At 41.5% G+C, this 11523-nt stretch overlaps 1 protein-coding gene across 1 annotated transcript; it reads left to right on the forward strand.

Moving 5' to 3' along the window:
• The first annotated feature begins 722 nt into the window (after positions 1-722).
• On the forward strand, positions 723-11112 carry dgcr8 (DGCR8 microprocessor complex subunit). Its single transcript, XM_048244144.1, has 14 exons — positions 723-836; positions 2362-3363; positions 4044-4206; positions 4352-4494; positions 4882-5215; positions 5518-5715; positions 5811-5912; positions 6144-6242; positions 6368-6450; positions 6628-6728; positions 7030-7136; positions 7319-7446; positions 9359-9472; positions 9689-11112. The coding sequence occupies exons 2-14, from the start codon at positions 2668-2670 to the stop codon at positions 9770-9772; spliced, it is 2352 nt and encodes a 783-aa protein (XP_048100101.1). The 5' UTR covers positions 723-836; positions 2362-2667; the 3' UTR covers positions 9773-11112.
• The last annotated feature ends 411 nt before the right edge of the window (positions 11113-11523 follow it).

Consider the following 11523-nt stretch of genomic DNA (forward strand, 5'->3'; position numbering starts at 1 on the left):
TAGAACTTTGGTGCGCTGATGTGGCATTTTGTTTTGCAATTACTTCCATAATTTGGACCAATAACCAGGCAAGGATCAATGAAGCGCTTTAATGCATGCCAAACACTCAGTACCTGCACCTAGTTACCAGACAACACATTTCTCCCCAACCTCGTTACCTAAGCAGGATGTGTACCCAATCTTTCATCCACTCTATCCAAACATTTATCTGCATTCACTTTGGTGTTTTAATTTCAGCTAGTATCTGCACTCTGGCTCATCTTATCTAAAAAAGGAGTTGCCGTGATTTCCCATTCCCCCTCAGTGCTCAGTCATAATATAAACATATTCATTTCAAGCTGAGCATGTAATTATTATAATATAATAAAGTAGACTGATTATATACAACATCTGATATTAAAACTGCCCATCCAGATGCCAGCAGGAATGTTTTAAATATCACGTACAGAACGCCTACTGTAACTGTGCCTGATTTCAGACAGGTACCCTGGACCATACAAAATCTTTTGAGTCAATGAACGGCTGCCACCCTCAGTAAAAAGGGAAAATTGTTGGCGTATTGGCTACTTATATTTAATTGGACAAATATGAGCTCGACTGTTTATGATTGGTATTTTCATTCCCGCAGTCTTTCGTCTTTACATGATTGGTTTCTCATTGGCTTACCTACACACATATCTGCAACGATTGGCTGGGAGCTCGCGGAGCCGGTAACTGGGAGGATCCTTGAGAACGTTGCCATCTCTCTGTGCTAAAGATGGCGTTGGGAGAGGGACGTTTTTGGCTTGGACATAAGTGTATTTCTCTCTGTTGAGACGAGGATACAATTAGGGAAGGTGAGTGAATGTATTGTGATTTGTTTCACAACTGTACGTTCGTCCGAAGTGGCTAAAATGCAATTGTACCGACAATTGAGAAGCTGTAACTTAATCAAACCATAGGTTTTAATAAACGTTTGCTTCCCAGCTAATATTAAACAGTTAGTGCTACACGGAACAATGACCCCGAGAAATACTAGATCAACTAGCAAACATAGAATAGCTATAATTCAAACCTGAAGGTTGTATACATTTGTAAAAACAAGACATTTGTACCAGCGTTTGAAACAGCCCTAGCCATAAACCCTGTTAGCGCACGCTAACGTTTAATTTTGCGTGTTGCAATGGTCGCCAGCTAGCTTCTTGCTGTAAGAGACCGACTAAGTTAACTGGAAGGCCAGACATTTTGTCTGGATGATTCGCAACTCCTTTCATAACGACCAGCAGGTCATATCTAATCGCATTTATTATGTTTTGCTATTTATTTGTCTATGATAAATTAGCTGGCTAACTTGCAGTATTTTTGCATGACGTGTGGACATGTTAACATTGCCTACCTCCCGTTAACTAACAGTTAGACCTCTAGATGTCAGTGTTTATAAATATTAAGTTATCTTTTATGAAGCTGTAACGTTAAGAAAATGCTTTCCAACTAGAAGTAGATCAATTCATTTACTTTTTTATTAACCCTCCTGTTATCCTTGGGGTCAATTTGACCCCAAGCAACGTTTAACATCATACAATATATAGTTCACTTTTTTTTTTGCTTCATGTTTAATGACTTTTCCTCAATTGAAGGGTACAACAGATTTGGCATGAAATTTGTACAAAAATATGTTTTCAATGTCCTGTACAAATATTTTGTACATTGCTGTTCCTTGGGGTCAGTTTGACCCCAGCTGTGTGAAACATGAGATGAATATTTGACACATTGTGGATATTATTATTTGAATAGTATGAGAACATATTGTTATTATCATTATTACATACACAAGTACTTATTACATATAAGTTATTTTGGTAGGACTGTGTAAGTCAAAAGGGGAAGCAACAGCAAGCCTTTGGGCTGCTGACATTGGATGGGCAATATTGCCAGCCAGGGTTCCAAGGTTCATAAAGGGTGTGGGGGGGTGGGATTGTTTTGTAGGGCTTTTGATGGTGGTTATTACACTCTTGTTAAGTACCTGTCACAAAAAAACTGGGTAACAATATGAATTATAATCATTTTCTGAGGGTTTATTTAGCTGGGGTCAAATTGACCCCAAGGATAAAGAGTGTCGGTAAGATTTGAGGATAACACAAGGGTTAATTGAACCCAGGCCATTGTCAACAATGCTGGTTTTGTATTTGAAAGTTCCTGTTAAAATGGAGATAACGGCCCACCCACCACTGTCCTGATAATGCAAATTAACGATACTCGTCAGAAATGCAGATCAGGAAATTTGAAGCAGCATTGTCTTTCTTTGGTTGCGCATTAACTCATGATGGCACTAACACAATACCTTCAATACACTCATATACGTTTATCTTCATTCTCTTACAGGTCATATGGAAGATTCTGGAATGGAGGATGACCATAGATGTGGTCTATTAAGCTGAATGCATTGTGATTTCCAATAATTGAGACAGTGATACTAAAAAGCTGTCTACATTAATGAAAAGAACAATGTAGTCAGCTTAGCATATTCAACACTGTACATGACTAATGCAAAATTTGAGGCATCCTGGCAATGTACTTCTGCATGTCTGTCTGCAAGATCTTTATAAAGCCTTTGAGGAAACTGTAGATAAAGGATTCCTGATAGTTCACCTGTTGCACTTAGTTTCTCTATAAAAGTTGTTAGTAGAGATGGATGTTGATGATGTATTGCCTCCTCTCCCACTGGAGCCCCCGGAAGATGACCTGTCAGGCAGCCACAAATGCATAGCACCTCCACCACCTCCCCTGCAAACGTCCAGTGACGCAGAGGAAATGGACGTTAGCTCTGGTGGTGATGGACCCACAAACACCCCGGCAGAGAGCATAGAGGCGCAGCTCCTCACCAAGGGCTCTCTGACTTTTTGTTGCCACCCATCAGACGAGCCAGTCCCTGGCGCCTCGTGCCCTAGAACGGCTCGCCACGCTCCTCCGGTCACCAAATTCCTGCCCGACTTGAAGTTGCTCAGAGACGTCAAGATTAGCGTTAGCTTCTCGGATGCTAGCAAAAGCAAAGACAGGAAGGTACTTTACACAGGGGTAGGACAGGGAGGGGACTCTGAGGGAAGTGTAGAGGTTTTGAATGGTGTGTTGCATGACTCTGTAGAGCATATGGCTAGTCAGGGTTGTCCAGGGGTCAGTGGTAATGGTGCGCTAGGCACCGGGGCGAAAGGTCAGGAGGTGGAGGTGGACCTAGAGAACAAGGTTGAGTTTGCCGTCCTGGATGAGTTAGAGGATTTCAGTGAGAACTTCCTAGAGGCTGAAGACGGAGACCAGGGCGGCTTCAGATCAGACGTCATTGCACAACAAGAGCAAACTAACGAAGAGGACCTAAACTACTCTTATGAGGTATGTGCACTGTCAAATAAAGAGGGTGGAAATGCTAGTATTGACAAACCATTTTGTATTGTGTTTAATTAATTGTCTAAGAACCAGCTCTTCTAGTCAATCTACTAGACTCACAAAGTTTGAATTTGACATGCATTGATTTAGCATTGCAATTGGATCAACTTTAATTTACTGCTGCATCGAAAGTCTTCAAAGCTCATACTATTTGTCTTTATGCCTTCAGCTGTCTGGTTTAAGTTTTCATTTGAGGTGTTTCATTTGAAGGTGTTTCAGATTTCCAGTGTGTTTAGAATCTGCAATGATTTAATGCTAATGGATAAAAGCTATGGAAAGTAGAGTTTCGAACTGTGGTATGTCATGTACGCTACTTGTTCTGATCAAAATTGTTTCAAGCCTGTCCACTGCCAAGATGTGCCACCATGATTTTGGGGGGGGGGGGTGTGTAAGTATATTGTATAGTGAAAAACCTGACTAAGGTAACTCGTGGGAACCCACATGATTGAATAGCTGTATGGCCTTATTCTCCTACAGATACAGAGCCATGGGGCTGTTCTATTAGAAAGCTTACCTCTTACCAGTTCAGTTTACTCATCCAGGTTTGTCACTAAACCACATACTTGAAACAGCCCCTGGGTTGTCAAGAAAGGGTTGGCACAACACTAAAAGGTACTTTCTTTTAGGAGGACTTTGACAATGACGTAGATGCGTTGTTGGAAGAGGGTATGCCAGTGCCCAAAAAGATGCGGCTGGCAGAAGACAAGTACGCGGGAGACAGTGACCACCAGTCTGATGGAGAGGCTGGGGTTCAACCAATGATGACCAAAATTAAGACTGTTCTTAAGAGTGAGTCAGGATGGACAGTTTAAACATAATGATGGATGTTGGTGGTGGTGGGGGGGCAGGTCCTTTACAGATGTATTATACCTCTACTGCTCTGTCAACACATATATGTTGTTTACGCATGCCTGATTATGGTGTCTCTGTTCAGGTCGTGGGCGCCCACCCACTGAGCCACTACCTGACGGCTGGATCATGACATTCCATAACTCTGGCATTCCAGTCTACCTTCACCGGGAAACCAGGGTTGTTACCTGGTCCAGACCTTACTTCCTCGGAACAGGGAGCATCAGGGTAATGAGGGGCTTGGTCATCTGTTGTCAAATGAGATTTTAAAGGAAGCCTGGATTTTTAACACTAAATGATTTAATGGGGTCTCCAGTAATATGACACCTTGTACATGATTTCAACATGGCTGACAGGGCAGAAGCTTAATGATTGTTTAAAAAATACTCTTTCAATTAGGTCAATAATGTTGAAGAATACATGTTGGCGCTTGACCCCCCCCCCCCTCAATTTCTCTTAATCTAGATATTTGTATATTTGTGAAAGAACTTTGTATTTATTTTCAACTGTATTACATTTTGGTGGTTAACATCAGTGACATTCACATTACATTCACAAGGTCTTCAAACTCCACATCTTATTACATGCTAATGACCTTACTCTGCCCTGTAACAGAAACATGACCCTCCTACAAGTAGCATTCCCTGCTTGCACTACAAGAAAATGAAGGAACACGAGGAACGGGAGCAAAATGGCGAGGTGATTGCCAACTCCCGTGGCTCTCCCTTAAAGCCTGTAGAAGAGGGGGATCTTCAGGAGAGGGTGGATGAACCGGACTCTACAGCCCCGGAAGAGAGCACTGCCAAGGCCGCGGATGACCCCACACTGGTGTCTGGGGAGGCCACGGAGGCCCAGCCTGACGTGAAGGAGCCTCAGGTCCACGAGATGGCCCAGGGGGCTCTGGGCCAGGTTAGGGCCAAAGTGGAGGTCTGCAAGGATGAGTCGATTGGTAAGGAGGACACTGATTCAGACTGGTGTTGTGTTCCTGTATATATTCATATCAGTCAGTGAAGCCGAATCTGTAACGTGAGCTTAAGTGTCTAGTGTGTTGGTTTCCCAGGTGAACTCTCATGCTTTGAGGAAGCTAATTGAAAGAAGTTTCTGAATACCTTTAGCCATGTAGAGAAGCCCCTGTATGCCCTTGCAGTTCCTGTTTATTAATGTGCATCCTTTTTTGAATGTGTTAAAAAACCTGGTCCTGTTACACTCTGCATGAACTACACTAACTGTTCATTGGTTCCTCTTGCTTAGACATCGAAGAGTTCCGCGGCTATCTGGAGAAGCGCTTTGACTTTGAACAGGTGACTGTGAAGAAGTTCCGCACGTGGGCAGAGCGCAGGCAGTTCAACAGAGACATGAAACGGAAGCAAGCGGAGTCCGAGAGGCCCATCCTGCCAGCCAATCAGAAGCTCATCACCCTCTCGGTGCAGGATGCACCAACCAAGAAGGGTACGTAGTCTCAGGAATCAGCAGTGTAACGGTATGTGATGAAGGCCTTATTCTGGTGTGTGTTTCACTAATATTCTTCTGTCCACTTCTTGTAGAGTTTGTGATCAACCCGAATGGGAAATCGGAGGTTTGCATTCTGCATGAATATATGCAACGTGTACTTAAGGTCCGACCTGTTTACAACTTTTTTGAATGTGGTAAGTCCTTGATTCATTGATTTGTGAGTTTATGTGAAAATCCTGTGGTCTCATCTTTATTACTGTTTAGGGAAAAAATTCTTTGCATCCAAAAATAAAGCCTTGTCTACTAAAAATTCTAGTCTGAGTCTAGTCTGAACGAATGTTTTGTCAGTCTATTCTGGAGTATTGAACACACATGATGTTACCGTGTTACCTTTGTGGTGACTACAACTATTATTGGTTTTGCAGAGAACCCAAGTGAGCCCTTTGGAGCCTCTGTCATCATAGATGGAGTGACATACGGCACAGGGACCGCAAGTAGTAAAAAACTGGCCAAGAATAAAGCTGGTACTTTGGTTTTGTGTTTTCAGTCTAATCACTTCACAACCTGATCACTCACTTAAGATGTCCTTACAACACTTCTCTGAACACCATACGTTCTGTGACTGTTGGACTTGATTTTCTTTCCCAAGCTCGAGCTACACTGGAGATCCTCATCCCTGACTTTGTGAAACAGACTTCTGAGGAGAAGCCCGTTGAAGGAGATGAACTGGAGGTGCAATTTATTTATTCGTTCATTCGGTTTTAAAGAATCAGATTTAACACACATTTTGATGTGATGTCAAATACTGCACTCACCATGCCTTGCTCTAGCCTACACAACAAATGAGAGCAAGGGCACATGTAACAAGGCAGATTGCCAATGATGTTTGTCTTTGATATTTTTTTACAGTATTTTAATCATATCAGTATTGAAGACTCAAGGGTGTATGAGCTGACCAACAAAGCAGGCTTACTTTCACCGTATCAAATTCTTCATGAGTGCCTTAAAAGGTAGATCCTGTTTAAATTACTATAATGTTTGTTATTAAATGATTTGATGACATAATAATACATTTTAGTGTGTGTGTGGGGGGGCAATATTGCTCAATATTTTTAACATGTTAAATAGTACTAAGAACATATTATACAATAACATTTACTCTCAACAATCTTTTCCTATTGACTCTGTGTTTGAAAATGAACTGCTATTGCCCATTACATTTATTGTGAGGCCATGTTGGGAATATAGACCTCACATTATGTTATGATGCAATAATCTTACAATTCATGTGTTTATAAATGTGTTTCTTAGAAATCACGGTATGGGTGACACAAGCATCAAGTTTGAGGTTATCCCTGGGAAGAACCAGAAAAGTGAATATGTCATGACTTGTGGCAAGCACACAGTTCGTGGATGGTGTAAGTGAGATTTCTATGCAGAGGTTAATCCAGCAGGCATGTGTTACATGTGTTAATGAAAGGCACCTCTGTTAGTTAAAGCATGGGAATATTTAAAAATGATTACATTTTAAAAACATGTCTCCCCACACACACACACACACACACACACACACACACACACACACACACACACACTGAAGGCAAGAACAAGAGAGTTGGCAAGCAGCTGGCCTCTCAGAAGATCTTGCAGATGCTCCATCCCCACGTGAAGAACTGGGGATCACTGCTACGCATGTATGGCAGAGAGAGCAATAAGATGGTCAAAAAGGTAAGTGCTTGTAAAGCAACACAATGCAATTCTCTTACCTTAAAATAATGCCATGTACCACATCCTGATGCTAGACTGACTTATGATACAGAGAATGAAGTCTCTGACATTGCTAATGGATGTCTGCAACATTGGATATTGTACTATGTAACATTGTGGCGATCAAACCTGACCCCCTATAATAAAGTAATTTAATGAAAACATGGCAGCTACATACGGAAGATGGTCAGCGTCTATAAATAACAGCCCAGGTAGCGCTGTCTCCGCCTCTCTCGTTTCCCTCTACCGGTGTTTCGTCTGCTGTGTGTTTGGTTCGCTGGTGTTGCCCTGCGTAGGCTGAACGTGACGACAGGTAGAGTGTTTTGCCTTGTGAGAGCGGCCTGGTTTGGTCCTTGTCTCGGACGCTCCGTGAGTATTGCCTAGCCTCAAAGAACTGTCTTTCCATTGTTCGGCAGGTTGATAACTCCACCGAGTAGTTCAGAGTTTTGTGCGTGTTTGGTCTAGTCCAAACCGAGCTCCGTGATCACTTTGCAATAACGAACTGTTTTATCATTGTTCAGCAAGCGATCACGGCAGCAAAGTTGTTGTTCCTGGCCTGTCGGCCTGTCTTGCCCCATTCGTTCCGTGATCTCCTTGCGCTGTAACTGTCTTATCATTGTTTGCAGGAGTCACGCAACGTGGGTAAGCTAGTAGTTTTGTGCGAGTTGTTTGGCCCTTTGGTGTGCACTCCATTCGCTCCGTGATCTCCTTGCATTAGAACTGTTTTACCATTGTTTGCAGGAGACACGCGACAGTAGCGAGGTTGTAGCAGCTGGCCCACTTCTCTGTGTTGTCCTGTGCTCTTTAAAAGCGCTCTTGTTGTTTAGTCGTGAGCGGCGCGACTTTAAGTTGAATATAGATTACATAGGCTACTGGGGAGGGTTTCCTTAGGGGTTTTCCTGGGGATTATTATTTTTGTCTTTTTGGGGATATTTTTATTTCTACATTTTCCTTTCCTCCGGCGCCGGCCTGCCTTTATTGTAATCTAATCTAAACTGTAAACTGAAAACAAATCACGTTTGTGCTCTAGTTTTGGAGAGCTCTTTTTTTGTTAAGTGATTTTGCTATTTAATGTTATTTTGTTTATTGGTTTATCCACACTGGGAGCTTTGAAGCAGTCGGCTATGTATGTGCTGCACTTGAGTAGCTTGTAAAAGCAGCATAATTTGTTTAACCTGTTCGAATTTATTGTGGCCTTAGGCCGAAGAGGTCTTTTTTGACCGAAGATACTTTTCGTTTTTGGACCTTTTTGCGTCTTGCCTTTTTGCATTTTTGTCGAGGCTACCGCCTACCGCCTCCTAGTGGCCGGACCTAAAAATAGGCTCAATGGACTGCTACTGCTGTTGTGGTGATTTGTTTGCTTGTGTGGTGTTCATGTGTGTCCTGAACAATATATTCCATTTTTGAACACACCTGTTTGCATTTCTTGAAGTCTTTTAGTTAGAGTTAAAATCATTTAATGTTTTGTGGTGCTTTATAAAGCCATTTAGTTATTATTTCTTAACTTTAGTTTATCTTCACTCTGTCTGAGTGGTGGTGGATAAATCCACCTGGCGCCCAACCGTTAAGCTACCCCACTACCGCCACAACATTATTGATTGGTTAGGATCATAACCCAATTTTTTTTTTTTTTTTTTTTTTTTGAAGAGCTGGGTACCATCGAAGTGCTAAATGGCGTTGAATATTGATGTGCGGGCCAGGGCATAAATATCAATTCTTCCATCGCATCACTTTAACTGCTAGGGAAACAAACTGACTTGCACGCTTTGATTTCTGTTCAAAAGGCTCAGAGGCATGTCAGGATGGGTAATGAGTTGTTGCTTTGATTTGAGGTTGCGTGTGTGTGTTTATATTTATATTTACCAACCTACAGGAGAATTCAGACAAAAGTGTGATTGAACTTCAGCAGTATGCCAAAAAGAACAAGCCAAACCTGCATATCCTGAACAAACTTCAAGATGAGATGAGGAAATTGGCTAAGCAGAGGGTATGTTTGGCATTCAAATGTGCTACTACCATGAATGCAGCTACTGTACATGATTTGGTTGCATTGATTGGTTGCTACACTTGATTGGTTGCTACACATGATTGCCTTGGACATAGTGGGTTTAATGTTCCATAGCTGTAGATTTAATTTAAAAACAACTGAAACAAAATGTCTACCACAGCCAGCTGAAATGTGTATGTTGTTTTCTCTCTATAGGAAGAGACCAGGAAGAAGCCAAAAATGACCATAATGGAATCTGCCCAGCCAGGTAGCGAGCCGCTGTGCACAGTTGACGTATAGAACGTTCCCACAGACCAACTAGCACTGTCCACGGTACCCGATTGTCCAGAAGAAAAGCAACAAGTCTAAGAGTGATTACTGAATTATGCATCGTCATTTAGTGTACAAAGGCAATATATGTTTTACAATTATGGAGGAGGTCATTTCAGAAAACCGAGCATGCATTCCGTTCACCTGCCACCTTAGCCAAGGACGTAAATGCAGTCAGAAGAAAATTCTGCACTAGGATAAGGTGTTGAACATCTTATACCTCTGAATGCATTTTCTGTACAGCACTTAAGCATCTATAGATAAACCACAAGTTCATAGTATTTATTTATCCCAATTCTGCTGACTGAAAACTATCCACCACTATTTCCTGTTTTTACAAAAGCATCAGCAAAATCAGGAACTCCATTGATTTTTCCTGAAGTTGTGTGTTGGTTTACACTTGTCCAATTTCGGTGTAGGATGCTGAGTAATCAAAACAATCTGCTCTTTGCTCTAAGGGTTGCCATTTGATCTTCTACATCATTTTTTTTTTTTGTCTATGAATAGGTTTCGTGTTTTGTGTTTCTTCACCTCTTTTAATCATGCTTTGGTGGTAACCAGTAGAATCAAGCACCTGTATTGATGTGAAGTTTGTGGTAGCATTGTGTACACAGTGATGCTGGTGGTGTGTAGGATGCTAGGGTCATGACTGGTGAACATAACATGGCAGACCTTCATTTGCATGTTTTTTTTTTTTTTTTTTGCATTTGAAGTGGAGTTTTTGTTGTTGTTGTTGTTGTTTTGTTTTTGTTTTTGTCTTATTTTAAAACCTGTTTGAACCCTGCCCACAATCTGCAGTGATATTACTGTTTTGCTCTTATTGCAAAACTTGTAAAAGTATGTACGATGCCTTTTTTCCCCCCCCTTGTTTTGTGGAAACGCAGGATGAAACATATCAAAGGACAGCCAATTGTGCTGATCTGACAAGCTATAATTCTTGCTTTCCATTGGCACTGCGGAGAACACAAAGCACCAGAGCTTTCAAGTACTGTAGTCTTTGTGGCTGTGAAGACTTGTAGGTCGAAGGCGTTGAGCTTCTCGGTCCCTCATCGTACATTTTTATATATCGCCTTTAATTAAAAAACACCTGCAATGAGTACTTAAGACAAGGACGCCAAGTCCAGAGAACATCAGTATTGCCCATTTTACATGAACTTCAAATAGACAGTTTGATGCTGGTGTTTGTTGCCTTAGTCTATCTCAATCTCTTCAATGTCCAACACAAGGGAAATATAAGACCCTTTTACTTGAGTCTTTGCTGATGGTGAAGCTACCTAGAAACTAACAGCAGTGCAATGAAATGGGAGTTGTTATTATGTTGATATTTTGGGAGTGGGAGGGGGATGGGGGGTTGAAGGGTGAATGCCTTTAGCATGAGTTTTTACAGCTGTCTTAACCGATTGTTGTGTCTACAGGCCTATTAAAATATGTGTACGTTGCAATCATTGTAGCGAGTTGATTGTGTTCAGGTCAACAGGTTTTCAAAATAATGATATGAATTTTCAAATTGGTCAACTGCAGTACAAAAGGCAATTAAGCAAAAACAGCTAGGTACTCTATACCTCGTGACAATGTGATCATGTAATGACATACAAGGTGTGAACCAAAGCTTTTAATAGTCTTATGCATTTTTATAGAATACTGTAGGTTGCTGCATAAAACATACAATAGATATATTTACTGGAAAGGAGGGATAAAAGTTTGCAATAACTGCTGGAACA

This window comes from Alosa alosa, chromosome 5 (assembly GCF_017589495.1).
Source record: "Alosa alosa isolate M-15738 ecotype Scorff River chromosome 5, AALO_Geno_1.1, whole genome shotgun sequence".
In the NCBI taxonomy this organism is placed as follows: domain Eukaryota; kingdom Metazoa; phylum Chordata; class Actinopteri; order Clupeiformes; family Clupeidae; genus Alosa; species Alosa alosa.